The following is a 26679-nucleotide window of genomic DNA, read 5'->3' on the forward strand; positions in this document are numbered from 1 at the left end:
TAAACTTTAGGAACTGACAACTGCTTCATCCAAAATTCATGGGACAGAGCAGGCACAGATGGAGGACTCCAATGGAAGCCTGACATAGCCTTAAAATAGCAAAGAACTGAGAAGAGTCTGCATACATAAGCTTCTTTCTCTTATAGGTTCACTATCAAGCTAGTCTAGCATAAATCTGTTGGAATGGAAAGGGGTGGAAAGAAGTAGTCTGCTCTCCTTCTGCCTTCTCTTTTCCCTTTTGCCAGAACTGACCCTAATGAAGTGAGCCAGCCTTAAGAACTGACTGGTTGAAACCAATTTCTTTTTTCCTGGGCTGATTTAGCTGGTCAGTTGTCTGATTCAATTCACTGCATCACGGAAAGAGCACGAAAGAGCGGCTGAGACAGGGAAAGGGCACTGCAGCCCTCTTGGCAGTACCAAAACACGGAACCTATGGCTTTTGAAAGTTGTCACAAATAACTAGGTGAATTTTTAATGCTTTTAGCATCTGAATTAGCAGGTATTGTTTTTACTATGTATAAAATCAGAAAAGCTTTAAAACTGCCTCAGAAAACTGAACCATTATGCAATAACACCACTATAAAAATAACTGAGCTTGGCACTTCATTCAAGCATTAACCGAGTTTTCCTTATGCACCTTAAATTTGTACTTGTAATGGAAATTAATACTGGTTTCAGATACTGCTTCAAGCCTTTGCAGTATTCTAACCATATAAAGGTAAAATATCCTTTTCTGACCTAAATCAACATAGTATTCAAGAACACTCTTATCTTGCCAGCCGTCTATTAAACAGGTTTATACCCATGGCCATCATCAGGATGGCTTCACTTCCTGGATAGGTGAAACAGACTTTTTCACATTTACAGAACATTCTATTGAAGTCAACAAGACAAGAATAATATTGTTTGGGTAGGAAACAAAAGCTGTTTCAAAGTGTATAACTCATCACTCTCTGAAGCCAATGAAGCTTTTTCTTTTCCTCCAAAAGGTCTGCAGAATCAGTGACAAAACAGTATAGCTAAGTAGTGCATGCATGAAAATGCTGCCAACGGGTCGTGAGTACAATGGCACTCACACGTAAGTGTATAAACACAACAGTATCAGCATACAAGCATAAGTAAAAAGCTTACAGAAATTAAGCAAAAATTCTAAAATGAGATCAGAAGTAATTTTCTAACTTGTGGTATAGGGAAAAAAATAAACATTAAGGAGCAAACTGAAGTAGATGGCCTGTTGTGCCAGGAAAATCTGTGGCTACATAAAATAGGAAATCAAATCACACTATTTTCACTAGACAGTTTTCTGGGGTTTAGTAACAGTCCCTCCCACTTTTAGCTACATAGCATCATTTTACTCTTGAAGAATGAAAAGTATCCTTTTATTTTGAAGGGGAATTCTATTTTCATAAATTTGCAATGATATAGTATCACTTTCATGAAATTATCAAGCATTTGTCACAGAATATAGCAGTTGAGTAAATATTAAAATCACAGAGGACATTTATAGGTGACACAGTTTGTTCCAACAAACTGCATTATTCACTGCTTTTGTTCTCATTAAATAATTTATCATTTTTTTCACCATAACTATTTATAAGCAAATCATTATTCTTACAAATGTGTTTCATTCACTCAGCTATTCATGTTCAGGTGGTCCTTTGGGCCCCAGTCTGAAACTTGAATCCACAGAGGAAATCCAGCCTTGCATTAAGTCTGAATAAACACAGTGTCAGCCTTTTCTTGTAAGATTGTATTTTTCTAACCTGGACGTTCTGCCTAGAATCTCATGCAAAATCTCTGTTACATGTGAAACTGTTGTGTTTCATATTCCTCAGTAAGCTCACAGAGAAGTAAATATTAATGTCAGGATGAATTATTCCACTATTGTGGGTGCTAACATCTGTGCAGAGACACTGGACTTCACTACTTTTATTTATAAAATATGGGACAGAAGAGCTGCATCAGAGAGCTCACTCATGAGAAAATAGAAGCCTTAGAGATTATTTTGCCATTCCTCATTTTTTGTAGGTATTCAGTTCATAGTATCAGCTTTTCAGAACGACTTGAAGGTTAATGCGATCAGGTAATCATGACAAATGAGGGATCTTCACAGAGGACAATGTGCACAAATCTCTTCAACTGGCAGATCCCCATCTTCCTCTAATCATAGCTCTGTTGCTTGCACGTGAGGAGGAAAAACAGTTGTAGTATTAAAACATTTCAAATTCCACCTGGAAGATTACAAGTATGCAGTACACATCATACTTATCCACATAAATCCCAGCATTACGTGTGTGATTAGTATGTACCTTCACTTATTAAACTGGCAAAATAATTGTTCTATCTTGCTAAGATATAATTCCCTTGACCAAGTACCCATTTGACTCTATAAAAACATATTACCAAGGATTAACTTCTATTTTCACTTTTGGTATGGCAGGTAAGCTAGCTTGCAATACAAAGCATTTTCTATTTTGATCAAAAGACAAAGATGTTTATGCTTAAACCAATATCCATAATAAGCTATCTCCTGATTTACTTCGCCTAAGAACAGAGTGTACTGCCATTGCAAAAGAACATTACCAAAGCTGGAGGGAGGATTAGGCCAAAAGAGTGAGAACTATGATTTACCATTTGGCTTAGAATGTGCTAGGACATTCCTGACAGCCAAACATATAATCTAGGGCTTTGCTGCAGAACTGAGAGCAACTTCTATATAAACAGAGCTTTTTAGAAACTAATGATTCCAAAGCAAAATACCAAAATCACACTCTTGTGACATATCAGGAAAATGTATTTTGCAAATATGAGCTGTTAGGTATCCAGAACTACTGCAATGAGAACCATGAGTCTGCAGATCCTTACAGAGCTAGAAGAGCAGATAGCCTCTGTTCTTAGTTGCACTACAAAGCCAGCAGCTCTTCAAAGTTGTTCTTCTCTCTGCTAACAGATGCTATCAGCTGTTTTTAAGGAGCTGGGAAAAGGTGCAAGCCTTTGGAAGACAACGGCACAACTATAATGTCGAGCTGTGCTGCTTCAAACCTACTCCTCTCACAGATTCGTTAAGTTAAAGCATTTCACAGAATCACAGAATGCCAGGTTGGCAGGGGCCCCAAGGATCATCTGATCCAGCCGTTTCCCCAAAGCTACAACAGAAGACATGAAAGTTGAAGGGGGAATTCCCATTACCAGATCTAACTCTAAAAGTTTAAGTGTGATTGAAGACCTCAAGCACCTGCAGGCCCCTGCAGCACTTCCAAATGAGAGACACCAACATCTCATTGCCACAACTTCTGTAAACTCATGCAATTCATGCATGAATGAACTTATGTGGCACCTGTGCTTTTTCATGTCACAAGAACAGATTCTGATCAAAGAGCTCAGGCAAAAGATATTTAGGACAGTGGCAGAATCTAGAGAGCTGGAGATACTTCTGGCTTGCAAGTGTGTTTTCTTTCAAACTGATGTGTTGATTATAAACACTGATTGTAGAGATGAATAGCACCGACTGCTTCTTAGTCACTGCCTGGGCTATTAAAACCGTCAGGTTTGGGTAGAAATCTTCCTCTCAAAGATGACATAGCACCTTTCATTTAACAGAGCTTCTGGAGTTCTCCTTTTCCTTAAAATATGATTAATGGGCATGGTTCAGAAGGCAGGCTTTACTTTGCTTTCTCTGTAATGGTTCTATGAGTCACCACCACAAGAACAGACTAAACAGAGAATGTAGCATAATGGAAGTCTATGGCATTGCCTGGCATTTGAAGTCTCACAGAGCCACTTCATATGCAAATTTTCCCTTTAAAACTAGCAACAGTAGCAATAAATAACATGCTATAAGGTTGATGGAAGACAATCATTTAAAATAATCACACTTGTTTGGCATTCTCAGCTCATAAAAAACTAATTGTTCCATTTTCTCTTCTGTTATAGTAACTGGAAATAATGGCAAGAGAAATTACAGACTATTAGCACATTGAATTGCTTTTCTTTATTAGGCTAAAAGTAGTCTCATCTCACGTAATTGTCACAAAGAGTTAAACTCAAAGGTCCACACAGACATAGCTGGTTCGTTCAGCTGGTGTAGCTAAGGCCAGTTTCTGTAGCAGAAGTCATACAAGAAATTATACAGACACAAAGTTAGTTGTGTATTCATTACCATCCTAAATGGCCAGATCTCCACTGGCCTCAAGTCTTCAGCAGTGAGGGACCACTGTCACCAGTTTGCTGGTTGAATGGATGACAAATTAAAGCTAGATTATAGCATCACATGTAGAAAAGCACCAGTTAACTATTGCCTCGTGAGCTCTTCTTCAGAAATAGAAAGACTATTCAGAAGGAACATGAGTCCACTCCAGCTACTTGTAACTGGTCAATGCTGGTAGGACATTTGAGCTAGTAATGCTAGCAGAATATACCTGCGTATGCTATTCCTCTTTTTTGTTGCAAGGAGAATATATTGCTGTTACAAATTACTTGTTTATCGTACATCCAGTACTGAAATCAGTTTTACTAGGGTTAAAAAATTGGAATGATTCCAGATGTTGCCAGATCAGCTTGATTTGATCTTCTCTGGAGGTCCCTTATAACCAATAGCACTCTGATTCTGTGATTGTTCTTCTTCCACCAAAAATTTTCTGTGACAAATATTTATTCTGCGGCTTATCTGCAACTGTAGGATTGTCTTTGCCCTTTATAAAGTCTACCACTTGATTACTTGACTTAAATCATACAGCACTTTTTTTTCCTGTTTCTTCGTGAAGTAACCGAACTTTTTTAAACAGAAAGAGATACCTCTTCTGTGTTTGCAATTACTCTGATTACTAAATTTACATTGTAGAAAACTAGAAAATAAAATCAAAATGAAGAAAACAGTACTGGCACATCCAGTGTCCACAATATTAATAATATTAATTTTTAATTTTAATTATGCTGCTTTCTTTTTGCAATCATACTTGAAGAAAAGTAGCTGATTTTCCCAAATGCTCCTAGTAAGTGATGAGAATGCCACAAATATCCACAAATCAAATTAGGAAGATTGATGGCAGGGGTGTTGGAACTAGATAATCCTTAAGGTCCCTTTCAACCCTAACATTTCAGTGATTTCCAAAAGTGTTCATGGATAGTTTGCTTCTGTATTCACCGGTAACTGTCAAGAGGAATTTTCACATTAATTTAAAGTACAGTAAATAAGGAATAATTATATGAGATTATCATGATGTGTAAATCATCACAAGGGAAAGAAAAGTAATGAAGAGAAGAAAATACTGACCTGAACTTGGATTTCGAGATGGTTTGACTAGAAAAGGAGAACACATTTTATTAGGATATGGGGGGGGGAAAATTCATTCTCTTTAGAATTGTTTTGAATCAATAGATTAGAAATACATATTAAAAAAAACTTAAAATTTTAACAAAATCCATCATGAATGCTGAAATTCTGTTGTCTCATTTATTTTCTCAAATACCATTCCTAAAACTAGGTAAATTTTCCAAGTGAAAGGAAATTTCCTTTAAACCTAACTAAGAAGTCATGAAAAATCTGAGCAAATAAACAGTGAACACCACAGGATATAGAAATACTCCCAGTTACAGCCTAAAACAAAAAAAAAAAGTATTCTCTAGATCATGCACAAGTCAACAGAAAACATTTCTTTGTTACTTGTCACAGAGGATTTCCATCATTTTCTCATTATTGTGGACAGTATCTCTACTTCAGAAAAGCTTTCAGGAAAACAACTGCTTCTCAACTTGATAATTTTAGGAGTGCTTTAGCGCTGTAATAATGGGTCTAACATTAAACTACTGAAAGGCAAAAAAAAAACAACCATGTGTCATGCAAAGCTTGACTATTTGAAAGCAGTTTTGGCTAAATAAACAACAGGGAAAGAATGATTCTTTTAAAACTTGAGATGATGAGGGTACCTGAAAACAGTCCATGTACTCACCATAAACTCCCACAGCATGCTGGGCTCTCTCCTTCTCCACTCACATTCTCGGTGTTCACTGACTCAGTTTCACTAGTGGGCATGCTTGCTGTTAGGAGACAGAAATTGCTTTAGAGTGACAGCCAAGCAAGGCATTACACAAAATGTGAAGTCCTGTTCTACTGCAAGAATGCCACCACTTCTTTTCCAGATCCAACGAGAGCCTGAATAGCAGATGAAGTTAAACACTTCATCAGATTTCCTAACAAAAGAAAGCACATGCCATTCCAGAGTGTATTGTAGCTTTCTGTTTGTTTCTGTTCACTGATTCAACACAAATGCACCACAGAACACAATGCAAAGCAGCTTTGTAACCAAAAGCATGCTACCTCTAGTAAATTAAGTAGTAAATCTGAATTAGATTGTGTGACTTTGCCATAGTGTTCTGTTAACACTTCACAGGTGCTTATCAGTTTAAGTGTTGTTAACAGTCTTGCTAATCCCATCATCAAAATTCTTCTGAAGATAGGAACTGTCACACTGGTCATACTGACTACTCTGTGCTTTTACTTCCATTAGGAATCATCAAGGCAAGCTGCTAGAGAGTAAAAATTGTGCCTGCAAATACTGTATGAGCAGAAAGGAAGGAGCACTGGGAATGGCAGAATGGGTGCTACAAAGGATGAAGAGAATAGCTGCTAATAAAAATGGGATTACTACATTTTGTTACACAGGGAATTACTGTACTGAACAGTCAGCAATTGCAGCTAACACGATTTTAAGACAAAACTCATTTTCAGATTGGTCATCATCATTCATCTTCAAATCAGCTGAAATACAGAGGGAGGATAACACATGTCAAAAGGTGTTAGGAAATTATGACAAAGTTCTCAGTACTTCCTAGGGAAGAACATTACTTGCAAAGCACGCATGATAGGAAAACCCCTGGAACAAGAAAAGTGTAAATTTAATGTTGCTGGTTTATACAGTAGAAATATCACATGGCATAGCAGAAAATGAGAGATGGAAGACACACTGAAATTCGAGTAGAACAGCAAGAACTGAAGAAAACTAGAGTTATCTTAAATGTGTTCTGGGGCATACCTTCTGCTGTTTTGATGGCTTTCTTGTTTGCTTTGTTGAGGAGGACTTAAGCCTATGTCTGTGGACTGAGAGAACTGAAGGTAGAATGCCTCTTTCTGTTAGGAATGTTTCACTAGTTTAGTAGCCTAAACAAGGCTTGAAGTAGGCTTAATTACAAACATCTTAATGTACGTGAGACACAAGAATCATTCTCTGCATTTTATTTGTCTACAGATCAGGTACAAAACAGAAACTTAGTTTCTGTTAGCACAGCCTCTATGTTGTCTCAACACTGACACAGAGATACACAGGAATGGCAAATGGTACTTTGTTTTCCCTGCCCATCAATTCCATCCAAACTGAGAGACCAACAGGTCTATGCAGGATAGATGCTCAGCTAATATTTGCAACAGCTGAGAATCTGTCCCCATAAATGTAAGTCACTATTATGGGAAATGTTAGAGTTGGCATAACAAAGAGATCCAAAATGTCCATGCATGTTTGAATAAACAAGACACTTCAGGCAGTAAGCACAGCAAAATCTTCTTTCACAAGGTTCTTTTATTTTGATCAATCTTTTAAAATATCACTGTAATTGCTTTGTGTATTAAAAATTCCTGGTTAGCACCTGCAAGTGCCACAGTTCTAGTATCACACTTCTCTTTATAAATCAGTTTTAAAAAATTAATTTTGTTAGTCTTCTGTGAACTTCACAGTCACAGTTGCAGTCACAGTTCAAAAGGAATTTCATTCAAAAGTTAAGGAAACCATCTTTTCAAAAGGTTTAAAAAAACCAAACTATTTCAGAAATAGCCTTAGATTTTGAGAAATAGCAGTTTTCAATCTTAAGATTCCAGGGTCTTTCCATGTCTAGTAATGAACTGAAACTGTTGTCTTGTGCTGGATGACCTGCATGCTGTTAGGAAATACAGTATTATAGCCACCTAATGATGAGTGCAGAAGTCTTGTTTCATACTCTGTTATCAAGGGCTGCCATGAAAGCACAGCTGGGCCCATTTTTGCAAGTATTACGTATGTGCAATGTGTCTTACACTTGTGTTTCAAATTTATCAACCCTTCCCTTATTTAAAAGCAGTACCTAGAATCCAGTTCCTCACAAAGTGTTAGTGTCACATAAACGTTATTTAATACACACCTTTTTTTTTTTTTTTAAAGTGTAAAGCAATATAATTTTCTTTCAAGTTTACTCAGACTCAATGCATTGGCCCACAGTAAAATCTACCAACCCTTTTGGAACAAGACCGCACAAAAAGAAAGTAAGTACCAAAGAAAAAAATCTTTGTGTCTACTGAAGTCAGTGTCCATTCTGCTAATGATTAGTAACAGCCAGAATGTATTTTCCATTTCAGACATCTATTGCTTTAGCTCTGCTACTGACTTGCAGGTGCTATTTTGCAAAAATGGAAGAGAGAGAAAGAACCATAGGCTGTTCACTTTATATTAGAAATTCAGCTATCATTACACTGTAATTTCTATGCCAAAAGAAATACTTGACAGAAGTACTGAGAAAAACACCATGTGGAAGCCTAGCTCCAGCAATGCTAGCAAGTCATTAAATCTTTAGCCAGAAGAAAACAGCAACAGCACTGCATGACCACATTCACTCTTGCTAATGCAAGCAACCTGCCAAGTCTTGAAAAGACTCCATTTCACGACCACAGCTTTTTAAGGGCAGTGGTCATAGGGCAAACTAGAGCACACAGAATGAACTTTTGAAAGACTGATCTCAGTAAGGCCAGCTTTGAGATCTTAAAACCGATGCCCTGCCCTTATTGTACTGGTATTTTTCTGGAAAGATTATCCAGATCTCTAGATAGTGTTATCTCTCTTCAAGTACGATAACTGGTTTCAAATGAAGGAATGCTTGCATTAGGCAGCAAAAACAACCCATAGAGCATGCAGGTTAATACTTCCCTGAGTATATGGAAAATAGGTCAAATATATCAACTACATTTTATTTCTGCAGATAAGAAAATAGATTGGTTTTTCTCATGTTATAATGTTTATTATTTACTCTAAGCAGTTTTTAGATTTTGGATAAAGGATTTCAAATTCCACTCCAGGATATAACCAATGAATAGCTAAGAGCAAGTCAGCAACCACCAGCATTGGTATGTCCTAGCCAGATGGAGATGGAAGAAATATATTCCATAATCTTGAGATACGACAATTTACTGTTGCTGTAGAACTTGGGACGAGGCTAAATTATACCCTGAATTATTGAATTGTGGTGGCAAATATTACTGGAAATGTTTTCCTCTGAAGTTAATCTGGTTCAATGTCAACTATGCATTTTTGATCCACAGGCTGCACTCATTTCCACTTTGGGTAGCTTTCTGGTTACATGTGCCAAAGAAAAATAGCTGCAGAAGTGGAATGATCTGCACCGCAAGTCAGGTAATCAGTAATAGCTACTGAAGAGAATCTTACACTTATTAAAAAAAGGTACTCTAGTGGCAAAACTCTAGATCAGCCTTGCAAAATGGTTGTCATCTGTCTGACAGTAACATCCAACCAATTCCACAAGCTACAAAATTCTCCTAATTCTTTCTTAAATCAGCACATGGATTTTCTGAATTATTTACACCGAATCTTTGAGGCAGTCAAACAGGAGAGGGAAAAAAAAAGAAAATAAAAAAATCCCCACGTTCATCTTAAGTTTGCTTAAGTCTTCTGTATGTTCAGAATACACATCAGAAAGAAGTGGTATTATCAATTCTGATTGCGAAGCTTCTCATAGTAAATTCCGTTTAAGAAGGGGTTGCCTGAAAGATAATTCTACATGATACCATAGTGAGGTATCTGTTTACATAGTGCAGATTTAATGTTGATACTACCAGCAATCATTCCTATAGGCTCTCTCTTTTTATAGGCACTCCATGGAAACTCTGTGTAAGGTTGAATGGTTGCATAGCAATGGAAGGATAGTGAAATAATCAATCATTACAGAAGCATCACTGAACCAACCACTTCTAATTTGAAGGATAATGCTATAAATCCTACAAATGCTTTATACTCTCTACCAGTGTAGTGCTTTTAATAGAAATAGAGGAGGAGGTAATACAAATAACTGTATTTAGGGTGGTATTTCTAATTTGGTAATAGTCTTAAGTCTGAGCTACTCAGATCAACATAATAGACTCAACAAATTAAAAAAAAAAAAAAAGAAATAGACATAGGCCACCAATTCATAATTTGGAAAAATCCTACTCGTACAAGGTATACCTGCCTTGTGAGAGGGAGAGGAGACTGAGTCACTGCACACATGCTTAAGAACATTTTTGACTTGCAAGGTGCAGTTATTAGTAGTAAGACAGCATTTGCATCTGGTATACGACAGCAAGTTTTCAGCCTGTTCCATGCTGCTTCATGGCTGAAATCAGAATGTAAACTTGCTGCTTTAAATGCTATATTGAAACACATAACCAAAGTAACCTAAGCAAACACTGCCTTTTAGAAATTTTTATAGATAAATTATTCCAGGCTGAAAAGCTGTGTAAGCTATTAGAAAAGAGAGGTAATAGTTACATAAATAATTTCATGCATTCGTAGCAAACGAGTCCATCAGGTCCTAGCAATTTCTGACATAACATTCTGTGTCTTTTAAAGTAACAGGATCAAATCTGTCAGCCTCAGTGTGAGCCACAACAGTGATTCTTAGAGCAGCAAGGACAGCTGCTCCAATAACTTCGTTGTAGGTAGGATTAAAACTGTATCTCCTAATTACTATAATTTTAATTATGTTAAATCAACACATTTGCCAGTATTAAAAATGTGTGACTTTTAAAACAGTTATATTCTAAAACCTCTGTTTACCTCCATTGTGAGTGGGAAAGACATTGAAAAAACCCAAACCAAAACAAACCCAACACTACAAACTACAGGAGAAAGAAAAAAATTAGTAATAAGAGGAGAGATAGTAAAGGTTTGTTATGTTTGTTAGATGTTACATTAAAAGTTTTATTAAAAATAGCAAGTGTTATCATACTGGTCTAAGCTTACACTACGCTCAATTATAAAGGTTGCAAAATACTTGGATTTAATTTCTTCACATCTGAATTTAAAATACACTTTTCACCTGGATTACCTCACTTCTGAAAAACAAAACCTATGTTTCAAAACAAGAGCAGTCACAGGCAAAGACACTTCAGTGGAAAGCTACCAGGATTAAAGACACTGCTTTGGAAGGTAGAGCACTGCAGCAGTATTTCAAACATGCACTCAAACCAGCAGGACTGCATGCACCAGTGTCTGCATGCTCAAGATGTATCCACCTTCGTTACAGAAGGCGCATACAACGTGTGCTTTCAAAGGCTAACACATCAAATGCAGTATTGGCACAAAAGAAACTTCAACTGCAAGTCACAACATGTTTTACCATGTTTATTGGAAGAACGGCCAAAGCAACTAAGTCTGCTTTTCTTCTTTTCTTCCATTAAGTCAGCCAATGTAACCCCTTGGTGTTAAGTACAAGTAATCCCAGCATTTACACAGTAGATGGCAGCCGTTGCAACGCAGAAAATAAAGATGTGTCCATACATACAACACAGGCAATGTTAGGCAAAACAGATTGAAATTACCAGCATCACAACTAGCCAGAGCTAAATCCCTTGCCTCTCATCTCTGCATTTTGAGCTAAATTCACCTCACCTCCCTCCTCTCTGCATTTTGAGCTAAATTCACAATGCTTTTAAGTCAATGAAAGTTTTTATCATTGACTTCAGGGGAAGTAGTTACAGGTTCATAATAAAGACTTAAGACTTTCACTAAAGGCTTATTTACAATCCTAGTACTTAAAAGAGATTCCTTTAAACAGTCTTGAATATCCACCCACTACCAGCAGAGGTGTAAGAATTCAGGGGGTCTTATATAAATAGCTTGATATAATGACTTCTCTGGTTAGAAACTGTAACATAGTGAGGAACCTAGACTACATTTTTAAGGATTATGTAATAAATTCTTAATCCCTGATTTAACTGCCTTTGAAATCTGTACCTTTTCCTGCCATACAGAGAACAGATCTTCTGTACCCTAAACTCAGAGCTCTTCCACATCACCAAAGAGCATTATGTTGACCTTCCATCACCATAAATCAGTAGCAGTCTTGATCATCCAGAGGTTTAGGTATTCAAAGTAGAGGCATAACTGCCTAGAAGCCTGCAAATACCTATTCTGCCTATCCTGGGACCCAGACCTATCTTATGCTCCAAAAACAGTTCTAGAGACATATCCCCAGTACATTTGGACTCAATTTATTCCCTAAAATTTCTACTCAGCTGTCACCTGGCTCCCGAACAGGTAGTTCATCATCACAGCTATGCTCCTAACCCCAAACCTTCCCATGGAATACCTGGATACACAGCTTGTGCTATCTCTCATCATACCTCTCCATGTAATGTGATACAGAGCAGAGCATGTCTTGAATGCAAGGACGTGGAGAAATTCAGCAGCCCCTCCTCTGTTACACCCTGGTGCAGCTGCTCTTAAATTCCAACCCACATATTTAAGCACATGTGCACAAACCCAGAGGCATGCTAAGAGACTGCTTATTCATCAGAAATTTCCACTCAAAATACAAATATACAGATGCCTGGAATTAAATTATTGGGATTTGTTTAAAAGTTCTTTTAATTACTTTCCTTCTCCTATTTTTACTCTACAAGTCTCCTCCAACTTAGCTTACCCTAAAATTACATCTAAGTTAACAGTTCCGAGCCAAAAGCTCTCCCAAACTCACCAGCCATGCGAACACATTTTTGATTTATGAAAGACCTATATGACCTAGAAGCTGTTCAAAGAATGCTAAAGCAAATGGTCCTTTTGCATCACATTAATGAACATCCAGTTTGAACGGGATGCAAGAAGTTCCTGAACTTTCACTTGCAGACTTGCAAACCAAGTCCATCAGCACCATGGCATGACTGTCAATGACCATGCAAATTCAGCATCACCTACAATTCTGCCTGGCTTCAAAGTGCATTTATTCCATAAAACGTGCAACCTATTACTTCTTAGTCTCAGGAATTTACACAGATACTAGAACCCGCAGTTTATGCATTTCTTCCACACAACAACAGTAGCAATAATTTGGTGAGTGAATTCTTTGGCTTTTTGCTCTGCTCCAGATAAAAACTCTGTGCTACAGATTTTCATATAGACAGAAATTACTCCTTTCTGGTTGATGCTGACATCAACATCTACCCACAAGTTCCATTCCAGCTTCTAATAAAATCATCATTTCTTTCCAATCAGTAACACAGATTTGTACCCAGCTTTTATTGCTAATAAAGCTAATAAAGTTCTGAACCTTGTAATTTTTTTAAAAACCTTAACTATATGCAACGCAGAGGTAAGTTTACAAAGCAGATACCTCAATATCAAACCACACACTTGTCACTATTTTACTATTTCTGACAAGTACTATAGTTTAAAGGAACAGTTAACAACAAATTAGCAGCACTAGAAGAAAAACAACAGCAATGTATTTTTTCAACACAGAAAATAATATTCTGAGTTACCTTTGACAAACCACTCATGGATGCATTTTCTTATATATACTTCATGGTATCTAAATGAACAAATACCATGACTCTCCAGACTATCACATGAGGAACATGTTGCTATTTAGCATTAGTATATATTGAAGTTTGAACTTCAACCTTATGTTTAGTATCAAATCATAAACCACATGCTGAATCCATGTTCTCATTTATGTACAGCACTAAAAGTTCTCATTAAAATTTTAGCTACTATGTAAATATTGCTGAGAGACTAAAATAACCTCTACTAAATTAAAATATTAAAATACTGCCATAATTCAAAATTTCTGACAGAGAATTTGATGATAACTTTTGTAGTTGCTGCAGTACCATGAAACTAACTTATTCCTTTAAATTAGGACTCTGGTCAGAAGAACTAGAGAGCTATTAGAGCATGAATTATATTTCCTATAATACACTACACACTCCTGTCAAGTAAATATATTGTGATAATTATATTTCTTAGTGTTGAACAAAAATCCCAGATGATTTCACTTCTTTCAAACTCAGTTAATACATCTAGTAAAAAAAAAAAAAAGAAAAAAAACAAAACAAAACAAAACAAAAAAAACCCTATAGTTTTCCTGAATATCAGAAGGATCCAGAATGTCATTTCCTTGTTACTTTAAAACTCAAAAAAATCCTCACCATTAGCACAAAGTTATTTTTTGACTGTAGTTTTGGCCATGTTTTTTGAGCTTTTTATATTGTTCTTATTACTATTGCAAGCACACAAAGGCAAACACACACTCTTCTGGACTAAGGAATTATGATGACAGTGGCACAATGTCTGTACACTTTTAACAGAACAAAAATAGAGCAAAGCTTTTAAGTCTCAGTAGCGACTGAGTACAGACAATGATTTGTACACAGACAGCTCAGACCAGAATTTTGTTGTAAGATTCTGAATGATCTCTCATCACCAAGAACCAAAATATTAGAGATGTGGTTGTTCTGCTAGGAAACACCTTTGCAAACTGGAATTCAGAAAGCAACATCAGACAGGCTGCATTTACCCCAAGGTAACATTCTTAAGAGCATTCAAACTGTTCCATGTAGAAGTAACACAGAGTAAAGAACACATACTGTTCCGCTTGCCTTCTTCATCAACCTCTTCATCATTCTCAGGGTCAATGTCTTCCGCCTGTGTAATCCAGTCTAAATATCCCTTCAGATCTTCTTCAAGTTGCTGTTTCTCACGCAGCTTCTGAAAGTCTCCTCGGGCCTTGGCTTTTTCTCTTTCCTTGGAAAATTCTCTATCAAATTCAGATAAAGCAGAAAAAAACCCACTGATTGTCAAACTCCCAGGCATTTTCCCCTAGGTCTTGACATTGCAGAATAACATACTGACATAGAAAATGAACTGAATAAAGCACACCAAAGATTGGAGAGCTTCTTTGAAAACAAGACAGTGGTAAAAAGAAGTCATGGCAAATCCCTGTAACATTACATCAAAACTTTCAGAGCTTTTATAATTTCATTGAAAATTAAGTAGTATATTCTTGAGTCTTTTCATATGGGAAGAGCACCACCACCCCACCACCCCTATTTAGTTCTGTGCTTGCCTGCACAGATTTAAAAATCAGCTTTATCTAACAGCCATGAAAAGAAATTGACTTACAGTAATGAGGTCATTTCAGAGACCTAAGCATCAGTTTCAGTGAAAAGGAAATTCTGACAGCTAGTTCTAAAATTCTTCCTCTTCCAGCCACCATTTTCTGGACATGTCCAAAAATACTTATTTCAGGGTATGGGTCACAAAATTCCACTAATAAGCTCTCTCAACTACCTCATACACAGACACCTGCACCATTTGAGATCTGGATATACTCCCTATAACGAATCCAGAAACCCTGTTCTTACAGATGAGAAATGCTGTCTTTTATATAAATTGAATCCCCTCTCTTATTGCTCCAGTCTCAAGAAAATCATAGAATCACAGAATCAGTCAGGGTTGGAAGGGACCACAAGGATCATCCAATTCCAACCCTCCTGCCATGGGCAGGGACACCTCACACTACATCAGGCTGGCCAGAGCCTCATCCAGCCTGGCCTTAAACACCTCCAGGGATGGGGCCTCAACCACCTCCCTGGACAACCCATTCCAGGGTCTCACCACACTCATAGTGAAGAACAACTTCCTCACGTCCAGTCTGAATCTCCCCACTTCCAGCTTTATTCCATTCCCCCATGTCCTGTCACTACCTGAAATCTATGGATTTCATTGTCTAGTTTAGTTCATTATCTGCATCAATCTTATCATATAATAATAATTAAAGTTATGCTCTTTGAGCATGCCTACTGAGGAAGACCTTTTCCAACATGAATTACCCCATGGACCTACAATTCCCTCAGTGACTCAAGACAATCATCCAGCAATTCTTGCACCGCATCTCATACGCTGACGTTATTACAGCCTTTGGTGTGATTCACAGCTCTAAACACCTAAATCCCCTCACTAGAAGGATCAAGCATTTTCCAATTTTTTGAGTATCCACATGTATAATTAGGAGTAGGCAGGCATCCTTTGAATTATATTGTAACTCTGTACCAATTTAGCATATGAAACTAAGTTTGTTCTTATCATCCTGTTAATCTTGCAACAGGGATTAAATGAAACCTTTAAAAATGGCTGTATTAATTTCCTTTACTATGAATTTGCATCCACTTCATTTATTGTGAACTTTAAGTTGAAAATATATCCTAAGTAAAACGCTTTCAAAGGGAAATTTATTAAAGTGGAAAAATATTAGAAAATTAGCGTAAGATTTGCAAAATATTTTAAGAAGGTGAACACAATTACCAATACGATGCTGTCCTGCTAAGAAAATATAGCAGAATAACAGAAAGCCTCATAATTTTTCAATGTAATATTTCATTTTGGTGACAGATACTACTTATTTGGAACTGCAAAAACAATCTCTCCAGGTTCTGTTTGGTGTTATTTTTATTACTTTATTCACAGTGTTCAGACACATCTTCTCATCATTAAATTTCTGCTCTGACATTAGTAAATATAAAAGTTAAGCTCTTTAAGTGCAACCATACAGATTTTGGGTGGGTTTTTTTGTTGTTCTGTTTTTATGTTGATGTGTTGTGGTTTGTGTTTTGGGGGTTTGGGTTTTTGTGAGGGTTTTTTGCTTGTTTATGGGTCGGGGGTTTCTTTTGGTTTGGCTTTTTTGGGGTTTTTTTATGTTACATTATTAAAGGTAAAAAGCTAAAAAGCTTTCTCTTGGAAAAGCAGGGAGATAGACACTACACGTTTTACAGCTGAGGACTTAATTAAACAAAGATTCAATTTGGCATGTGGAGATCATCCTGTTCCATCTGACGGCACTGTAATGAAGCTGAAGAATGCCAGTGCTTGCTTTGCATTTGCTACCCTTCACCTAGCATTCAAGGAGAAGGTTCTTCGAAAGGTCATCCCTTAACAAAAATGCTCATGAAATGCCCTACAGATCTCTCCAAGGGATGATTTCTTCTTTAATAACAACAACAACAACAACATAAAACAAACAAACCCCACCAAACAAAAATCAGAAAGATTTCATTGTTTGGCAGATGTCACAAGCCTACAAGAAATTGTTTAGTTTATGGGGCTCTGGGTTTAAACTTATCTCAGACAAAGAGACCCCTCTTTCCATGTGATTAAGGCAACATACTCATGATACTCATTCCACGAGCAGTATCTTTGGAAAAAAAAAAAAAAAAAGGGTTATTGTGATATAATACTTGCATAACAGCTCCTTGTATAATTACCTGCTTGCCTTCAAAAATATCTTTTCTGAAGGACAGTCTATTGCTACCTAAATGGAGGCATTTAGCTTTTGATTTCACTGGAACTGCAAACAAATTGGATGACCAAGCCCCAGACAGCCTAATTTTGATCTAGTTAAACATGACTAAAAATTGCAGCATCCCAAAAACTCAGTAAAGCTCCAAATTGCAGCCTTCGTGTAAACAACTTGGTCAATTGCACCTGTATCTGAAAGGAGACATCACTTATGAAGTAAAGCATTGTGTGGAGACTCACCTACACAATCTAGTTTATTTTTACTGGTAACTAAAGTGCTACATAAAAAGCACTTTTTATTTCTATTGCCCAAAAATTCCTTGTCTCCTTGCAGAAAGATGATCTCAGTTCTCTGTTTAGGCACAAAACACTCATCAACATCAGTAGTTGTTGAGGCAGAAGCATATAAAATGCAGGTTTTGGTTCATGCTTCAATAGTCCAAGGCAATAATTTTCATGCCAAGTTTTTCTTTCTTCAACAGAGTGAAATAACTCTTGATGGCACTCATCAGCTAGGAATGCCTTGATGCAAGAGAGTGGAGGTGGCAGCAGGGAGTACCTACTGGGACTCAATCACTTCTCTCTGTTCTCACACCTTAATTTGAGGCACAGTCATATTAACAAAAATCCCAAGAAGACAGTTTGCTTAGATATGACTACGACTCCCCCTTCTCTTTGTAATTCATGGACAGGTAACTAAGGAGTCAGGGACCCTGGCCTCCTATCAGCTGCAAGCCCTTTCATGTCAACAGCTCCACACTTCTCATAAGGGGGCTTGTGCAACAGCCTGAGTGTTGCTGTATCTCCTGTGCATCACTAGGCACTGATCACAGGAAACAAGCAGTTGCCTTCCACATCTATGCATATGCCAAGACACTAATTCTTCACTGGCTATATGACTGCCCTTTTGAGTCACTGCAAACACTGAGAGAAAATTCATCTACTGCAGTAAGGAACTTACTGAACATGGGCTCTGGTATGTGGAAAGTGTTATGCTAATGCTATATGTAGAACTGTCACCCAGGCATACTTGACTCTCATTTATTTGCAGAGAACAGTCACGTAACAACAAAAACGTACTCACAGGAGTACAGTGTTTGTCACCAGGCTCACAGAAGAGGTTTCACACAGTGGTAACCATACCAACCAACAAATTAGCAGAATCAAATCAGAGAACTCAAATTGCTTTAACTGTACAAATAAGCATGGACAACAGCTCACGGCTTGGTGTAATGTGTGATAGATGTAGAGAGATGTAAAAAAAGGTTAAGCAGGATCACATTTTTCAGTACTGCAGATTTGTACACATCATTGTCACTCTTTTTAGAAATAATAACAATTCATAGGCTGAAAACTGTAGAACTATTTCTGTAGCACAAAATATTCTAGCAGGTATTTTCCTTGAGCAAAGAGCATCAGGTTCTTGATAAGGAAATGCAGACTGCTATTACTTATGTACAGTTATTTCTATACAGTTTGTTAGCAATTGATAAAATGTATACTCAACAGCTCCAGCACAACCTCTGTGCAGCAGAGGGTCTATGTGGCATTATTGTGCCAGAGCACACATGAAGGGAATGGGATCTTCTGCACTAAGAATAAGACAGGGAACAACTTGATAGAGCAACAAAACAGATCTAATGTTTCAGGCAGTCATTATATCTGCACAGTAAGATGTCTTAGAGGAAGAATTGGCAGTACTGAGTGTAGGACCACAGCTCAGTGTGCATTCACCCCACCACCATGATACACACTGTCAACACAGGTTTTTGAAAACTGCTGAGTTTGTTACTTGCCAAGAGCCTACTAGCAAGTTTTTGAAACTGATGAGTTTGTTACTTGCCAAGAGCCTACTAGCGAGCATTGAGCAGGACTAATGCCTAATAAGCCTGAAGGACTGAAATAAAATCAGTTCCCATCAAGCTTTTACACAAGAATACTGAACAACTATCATTGATTTTATTGGTCTCTGTCTAAAGCAGTTGGTTAGAGGTACTGCTACATACAGCTGTCAGTACTTGTTGATTATTTAATGATTGATCAATCCAGGATAGTATTTCTTTGTTTTGCATCTATTTATGCTTGAGTTTTATTTTTAACAGCCATACAGCAAACAAAAGAACTTGCTTTAGGTCATAACCTGCTGAGACCTAGAGCTGAAGTCTTGCTCCTTTTTTTGAGTGTATACTCTGTTTATTTATGTGAGGGAGTTAAATTTATATCCATAGTTTTTGTTTGGTTGGGTTTTTTACTAAGCCTTCCCTCTGCTGTGAAAAGGAACACTGTCAAAACCAGTTCATTTCTCTTTTGCTGAAGGACTACAGATGACAGCTGACTGCCGTTTCTATTTGGTGCATCATTATTCAAATGTCTTTTTCTATGATTTTTTTCTATATATACTGTAGACAACAGTTCTTAGGTGTATAAGCTTATCTGCACCAACATATTTTATATGACATTAATTGATAGATATTGCCATGAGATTATCACGGATGAATACATACCCTTAGCTTTTAGAATCATTATGTACATACATTGCAAATAATACTGTGGGAAAGAACTTGAAAAAATCACTCTCTTAGTCACCTGCAAGACTTGCATGTAGGAGGACGTAAGGACACGTCAAAGCTTATGTTTTGGTGTCCTTAAGCAAGGCAAAAATTCAACTTACAAAGATTTATTAAAGTGTGTTTGAAAGGTCTTATTTGTTCCCATGGCTACCCACAGAAATACTAATGCCTTGAGCAAAAAATGCCGTCAGTGGAAACCATCCCCTAATGGTAAGGACTATCTTCAGGAATAGATTATCATGCATCATTAAAAGCCAAGCCTCTTGATAAATAAGTTATGAAGTTGTATAATTTATTATTTTCTCTATTCATAGTAGTTTAATGCATGCTGAATTACTGGCTTATTTATTTTAAGTTCCAACACAGTTTTGAAGGTACTGTCAGAGTGGATAAGTATCTCTCTTCCCTTTTTTAAGGTTTAGCATCTCTGTTCCCTTCTTTCAAGTTCAGCATCATTTGTTAACTTTCTAATAATCTCAACTTTATAATTTCTAATTTAACTGTCTAAGCTCACTGCCTCTTCCATCAGCCAGTCATGATCTACTCTGTTCTTTTATCCTGGAATACCTGGAGGAGGCCAGTCCTGGGCTCCCAATTTCTGTGCCTAGCTTTTCATGAATTCAGAGAACATCAGTCTGGTTTCTGCCTGTCACACACACTGTGTGGAACCAGAGCTACATGTAAAAGCAAGCTCTTGAAGCAGTCTGTCACCTTTCACAGGAGCTAAAATTGCCAGGCAGCTCCTCAGTGGCAATCTCTGTGCCATTCCATCAAGCATGAAATTGCCCCAAAGACTCATTGCCTAATCCTTGCGTCACAGAGTGGAATTTTTACAAACGCACGTAAAATTGTTATGACCACCCTGTGATTACTAGGATGTAAAGCAATATTCAGAGACACACAGAGTTTTAGTTTTGTTATCATAGAATCTTAGAATGGTCTGGGTTAGAAGGGACCTTAAACACCCTAGTTACAGCCCCCCTGCCATGGGCAGGGACACATCCCACCAGAGCAGGATGCTCAAGGCCTCATCCAACCTGGCCTTGAGCACCTCCACAGAGGTGGCAACGATGACCTCCCTGAACAACCTGTCCCAGTGTTTCACCAGCTTCACTGTAAACAATTTCTCTCTAACATCCAATCTAAATCTTCCTTCCACAAGCTTCAATCCTTTCCCTTTCATACTATCACTACAAGCCCTTGTAAAAAGTACCTTTCTAGCTTTCACGTAGGCCCCCTTCAGGTACCGGAAGGCTGACATAAGGCTCCTCCAGAGCCGCCTTTTCTCCAGGCTGAACAGCCCCAGCTCTAGTAGCCTGGCTGCACAGGACAGGTACTCCAGATCACTCATCGTCTTCTTGGCACTCCTCTGGACCCACTCCAGCAGTTCAATGTCCTTATGCTGGGGGCACCAGATCTGGACACAGTACTCCAGGTGCAGAGCGGAGGAGGAGAATCATCTCCCTCGTACTGCTGGTTACACTTCTTTTAATGTAGCACAGGACACAGTTCGCCTTCTGGGCTGCAAGTGCACATTGCCAGCTCATGCTGAGTTTTTCATCAGCTGACACTCCCAAGTCCTTCTCCTCAAGACCACTCTCAACCAACTCCTCACCTGGCCTATATCTGTGCTTGGGATTGCCCTGACTCAGGTGTATGACCTTGCACTTGGCCTTGATGAACTTCACTGAGTTTGGCTTGGCCCACCTCCAAAGCCTGTCCAAGTCCCTCTGGATGGCATCCTTTCCCTCCAGCATATCAACCAGACAACACAGATTGGTGTCACCCATAAACGTCTTGAGGGTGCACTCAATTCCACTGTCCACATCACTAACAAAGATGTTAAACAACACTGGTCCTAGTACTGACCCCTTGGGGATGCCACTTATCACTAGTCTCCACTTGGACACAGAGCTGTTGACTACAATTCTCTGAATACAGCCATCAAGCCATAATGCGAATGAGCAAAATGCAGAGCAGCCCAAGATAATAAAAATGAAAAGGTATCTGAACATATGTGTGTTAGCTGCAAACGTTTTACCCTGTATTTCCAAATATTGAAAGAACTGAAAAACACAGTCTTATGTGAAAGACCAGCTCACATTTCCAGATACCCAGCTAGATTCCCAAGAAATTCACTGTGATGAAAAATTGCCAACAGGCACGTTTTGAACCACATTTCCAGGTACATTTCTGGAGCTGGAGCAAATTTTTTTCTAATAGGGAAGAGGCGTTTGTCAAATCTGTTCTCAAGCCAGAGCTACAGCCATCTTCAGGAGGAAGACTGGCCAAAAGCCATCACTAGATGCCTTTCCTAAAGCCACATCTAGAGTTGTCTCTAAACCATTTCTAGAACACTTTCCCAGAGTAGGACTAGGGGCATTAAGGTCTTTTCCAGATCTAAACATGGGTTTGGTTGTTCAACCATTTAACAGAGATGGATTTAGTGCATATTCTGGAGCCCTTTCCCATGACCTTTTCTAGATTTTTGGTAGAGTCCTTTACTATATCTGTCCTAGAGATGCTTATATTTCAGTTGCTTTCCAGAGCTGAATTTAGAGCCTATTTCTGGAGAGGGCCTCTACAGATGGGTCCAGGACAATTTGTACATATCATTGCTGGAGCTGGAACCGTTTCTGGCATCCTTTTTAAGTTGGCTCTATCATTTCTGAGGTGGAACCGGAGCCTGAGCTGAATCTGAAGCCACTTCTAAAACCTGACCTGGAGTCTTTTCCTAGAATGTCTTATCCTGTAGACTCCTGCAAACTGAAACAGTTTTTCAACTTAGAATTCACTTTGAAAATACTGTGAATACTACTAAAGTCTAATGCAGAGGGGGAAAAAAAAGAATATTTTGTAAAAGCTGAATTACCTCAAGCCTATGAATTCTCTCCAGCCTTGTTATTCAGGGGAATATTTAGGAAAACAAATCTCCACAAGTCAGCTTCCATGCAGAAATCAAGATATTTACCACATGCAGATTACACACACACATTGTTATTTTACACATCTGTTATTAAAAATATGAACTCTATTTTTAAAAATGTCACCTTCAGCAGGCAAAACTGACAAGGATCATCAGGAAATACTCACCTTCAAAAACAGCTAGATGTAAAACAAAAGATCTCCCAAATCATCATTCTCATCCATTTACACAATATCTAAATACATCAAACATGCAGTGCATAAGAGGCATTACAGAAATACAAGGAGGCAGATGGTCACAGAGTAACAACGGAGTGCAAGGACATGAATGAATATTTTAAAACTGCAAACAGATCAAAACAGCAGACAGATTTCAATGTACACAGCATAACTTGGTATTAAAGGAAGTAACACTTTCATACAGAAAAGGTGTGTTAGGCATTCAGATTCCACTTCCAAAATCTGTATGCAAAGCCATGCTTTTCAAGTAAGTTGGCATACTTTTGGCATTCTTGAAGTGTGATTGATTTAGTCAAATTTTTCTTTGTAGATTTATCATAAATCTAGTTTCATGCTACCATTTGAAGAGCATAAAACCTACAAGCTAATCACTCTTAAATGAAAAAGAATGCATGTGTTACATATCCAATGCCTTGCTCAGAACAAAGAATATTAGCTTTCTGCTAAGGAATCCATAGGATTTTACTAGTATATAATTTTACCCATAAAATTTAGACAGGTAGGTCTAAAAAGAAAATTTGACAAATATTTATTATTGATATACAAATGGCATTTAGTGACCAAAATAAATCAGTGCAACAGTATTCCACACTGACCATTGTCAGAGTTTCATAGAAGTATGGCAGGGCATTTTCTTCACTTATTTACCAAACAGTAGTTTGGTACAATAGGTATCTTCTGCTCCCAATCACTGGTGATATTTACATATCACGTCTCAGTTCATTAGTATAATTTTCTTCAGCATAGAAAACAAAACAAAAAAGAACAAAAGATGGAGTGTTAAGAAGGCTCTTTCATGTATTTAGGGCAAGCAATTCATCAAGCACTCTGAGCACTGAAGTCACACTGTAGTTAGGTGACACTATGGCAGAAAATAAATTTAGGAATGAATGACTTTATGAATTTAAGGGGAGGTCACATCAGACTTGACACTGCTGTTTCTGTTCAGTGCAAATCAAACGCAAGCCAGCAAGGGTTCTGAAGAGCATTAGAGCTCTGTGGATCAACTCAGTAGCAATTTTTTGTCTATAGAAGAGAACCCAAGGAAAAGGGGACACCTCTTCCCCTGTACAGCAGCTAAAGAACTCCATATTCCACCAAATATCATAGTGCTGTGAACTTTATAAAGTATTTTAAACATATTAAATGAAATGTAAAGCTTAGCTGTGAGAGTCTCTACAAAATTTCCTAGGCTTCAGTAGAAAACATGAACATACCAAATCTGGCATTACCTTCCATACAACTTATTTTTAAAAACATCTATTTTTAAAAACAATCTGAAACCAGCAACAATTTGAGTCATGCAAGGTAAAGAGGACTATTTAGTAAACTCTTACTACAGGACACTTTCTCACAACAGGAAGAAAACTATGGCTGCTTATGACCTTAAAGGCCAGGGAAAGGAGCTGTGAAAACCTAATCCTCTAATGACTTCAGTGGGACTCCCACAGCAACCTTAGGTAACAGTATCAAAAAGAAAAACTAAATTAGACCGCAACTACCCTCATTTATCTGTCCTTGTCTTTCTTATTTTGTTTATCTAGTGTGCCTGTGAAATGAAATCCAGGCCCTTGCTTTTTGCAAGAATTTATGCATTTGTCCCTGAACAAAACAAAGCAAATACAACTGTATATCTTTGCTTTTAAACTTCTGCTTTGTAAAGTGATTCTGACAGTAAGGTAAAATTATGCTTTCACTAGTTTCTAGTGTGTGACAGTAATCTATCACAGAAAAATGACTTAGAGTTTTTAAAAACACTTTGTAAAACCACTCACAGGATAAAGAAAAAAAAAAAGCTGGTGCAACATAGTTATCACATCAACAACTGGAAGTTTTTTCCAGTTGACTGAATTTCAGGTATATAATGAGGTATTGTAATTCCTTCAAAGTCCAAGGTACAACATGGGAATGCCACGATTAGAGCTGCACACACATTCAGCAATCTGTAAGCCAACAGAAAAATTTCTCTTGCATAGGAAGCAGCCTGACACTGTAGCTGATTGTGTCATTAAAGATGGCTCAGCTTGCCTAAGATATACAACAAACAATACTGTTCTGGCAAACAAAGTGAATGCAAACAATTACAATAGGTTTCTTTTTTGCACATGCTGGCAGCACCTTTTATTTATTGAACAGAAAATATTTCTCCCAACTGGAAAAAAAAAAAATGGAGTCTTCCAAGCTCAAGCGTGTTAGAAACCAGAAAATGCCAAAGGAATTGGAGTTGTAACCTCAGTAAGGAGGCTTTGTAAGAAGAAAACCTTGCGAACTATTGCCATAAACTACAGTTTAAAACCACATTATATAGCTACAACAGACACAGCTTCAGTTTTTCCCTAGTGCCTGGAGTACACAAACCACCAAAAAGCTGTACCAGCCTCCCACTGACAAGTATATGCAATAGATACTTGACTATTGATAAAATATACAGAATCACAGAATGGTTTTGGTTGGAAAGGACCACTAAGATCGAGTCCAACCACTGACCTAACACCACCATGGTCATTAAATCATGTCCCAAATATAGCAGCTTGCTGGTGCAGGTTGTCAGGGCAGAACACAGCTCTAAAATGCAGGAAGCATTAAACACTTTGTTTTAAGGTACGCTAGTCATATTCTTTCTGTAAGCATTAAACACTTTGTTTTAAGGTACACTAGTCATATCTTTCTGTAAGACAAATCTTGAAGCACAGATTAAGAATAATTTGCAAATTTTTTTTTGCAAACAAATAAAACTTCAATTACTTCATGGATATTTGAACAAAAGTAAAAAAGTTGGGCTTTCAGAAAAGGACACCTGTCTGTAACTATAAGGGAGAACATTTGTGCAGGTGTACTACCCATCTCTGTGTGCAGAACAACAATTCTCCCTAATGGAATAAATATTTAAAAAAGGAGATTAGTAACTCACTTAATGAGTACTTTTGGCAAGCATGGTGAAGGTGATGTCAGACAGATACAGGCACTAGAATCACACAGTTCAGTCAAAAGAGCAAACACTGGTAGGATGACATAAGAATCTCAAGTGCATGCAAAAAAGCCATCGCTGAGAAGCTTGAGTAAATGCAGAGGCCATCTTACAAGTAGCAGTAGCATACACAATGTTAACTCAACTGCTTACCCACTAAGAACACCAAGAACCAGGTTAAGTACGAAAAATGAGCCAAGGATGATAAGACTAACAAAATAGATCCATGGCCATTCACATCCTATTGCATCATTTACCTGTAAAATGTAAGGAAATAAGTTATGATTCAGTAATTCATTAAACAGCAGAGTCCTTTTTGCAGCTGCCAGATCACGTAGGTTTCAACACTCAAAAGTTTATGGCTTATTCAGTTCTTTGGAAAAACAAAACAAAACAAAAATAATCAATGAACACTTAATTACTTACCCAATTTATGTTGTAGATGCAGTGCTTTAGAAGACTAATTTAAATACTGTTTAAATTGTCCTTTTAATGACTTTGCCCCAAGCCTGGACATAAATAATATATACTGCCACATCTAAACTCTGATTTTGGTATTTGGATGTTTTTTCTATTTTAGCTACAGAAAACTGTTCCTGTTGTAATCAGAGCA

The 26679-nt window shown here is 37.6% G+C and overlaps 1 protein-coding gene across 1 annotated transcript in view; it reads right to left on the reverse strand.

The window, feature by feature from the left end:
* Positions 1–26679, reverse strand: part of CACNA1D (calcium voltage-gated channel subunit alpha1 D) — a 185011-nt gene that overhangs the window by 74969 nt on the left and 83363 nt on the right. Inside the window, exons 8-11 of the mRNA XM_054387621.1 lie at positions 26220–26323; positions 14657–14826; positions 5949–6036; positions 5273–5299 (exon numbers count right to left, since the gene is read on the reverse strand). Of these exons, the coding sequence (XP_054243596.1) occupies positions 5273–5299; positions 5949–6036; positions 14657–14826; positions 26220–26323 (389 nt within the window). The remainder of the gene's footprint in view (positions 1–5272; positions 5300–5948; positions 6037–14656; positions 14827–26219; positions 26324–26679) is intronic.

Source organism: Indicator indicator, chromosome 15, assembly GCF_027791375.1.
Source record: "Indicator indicator isolate 239-I01 chromosome 15, UM_Iind_1.1, whole genome shotgun sequence".
In the NCBI taxonomy this organism is placed as follows: domain Eukaryota; kingdom Metazoa; phylum Chordata; class Aves; order Piciformes; family Indicatoridae; genus Indicator; species Indicator indicator.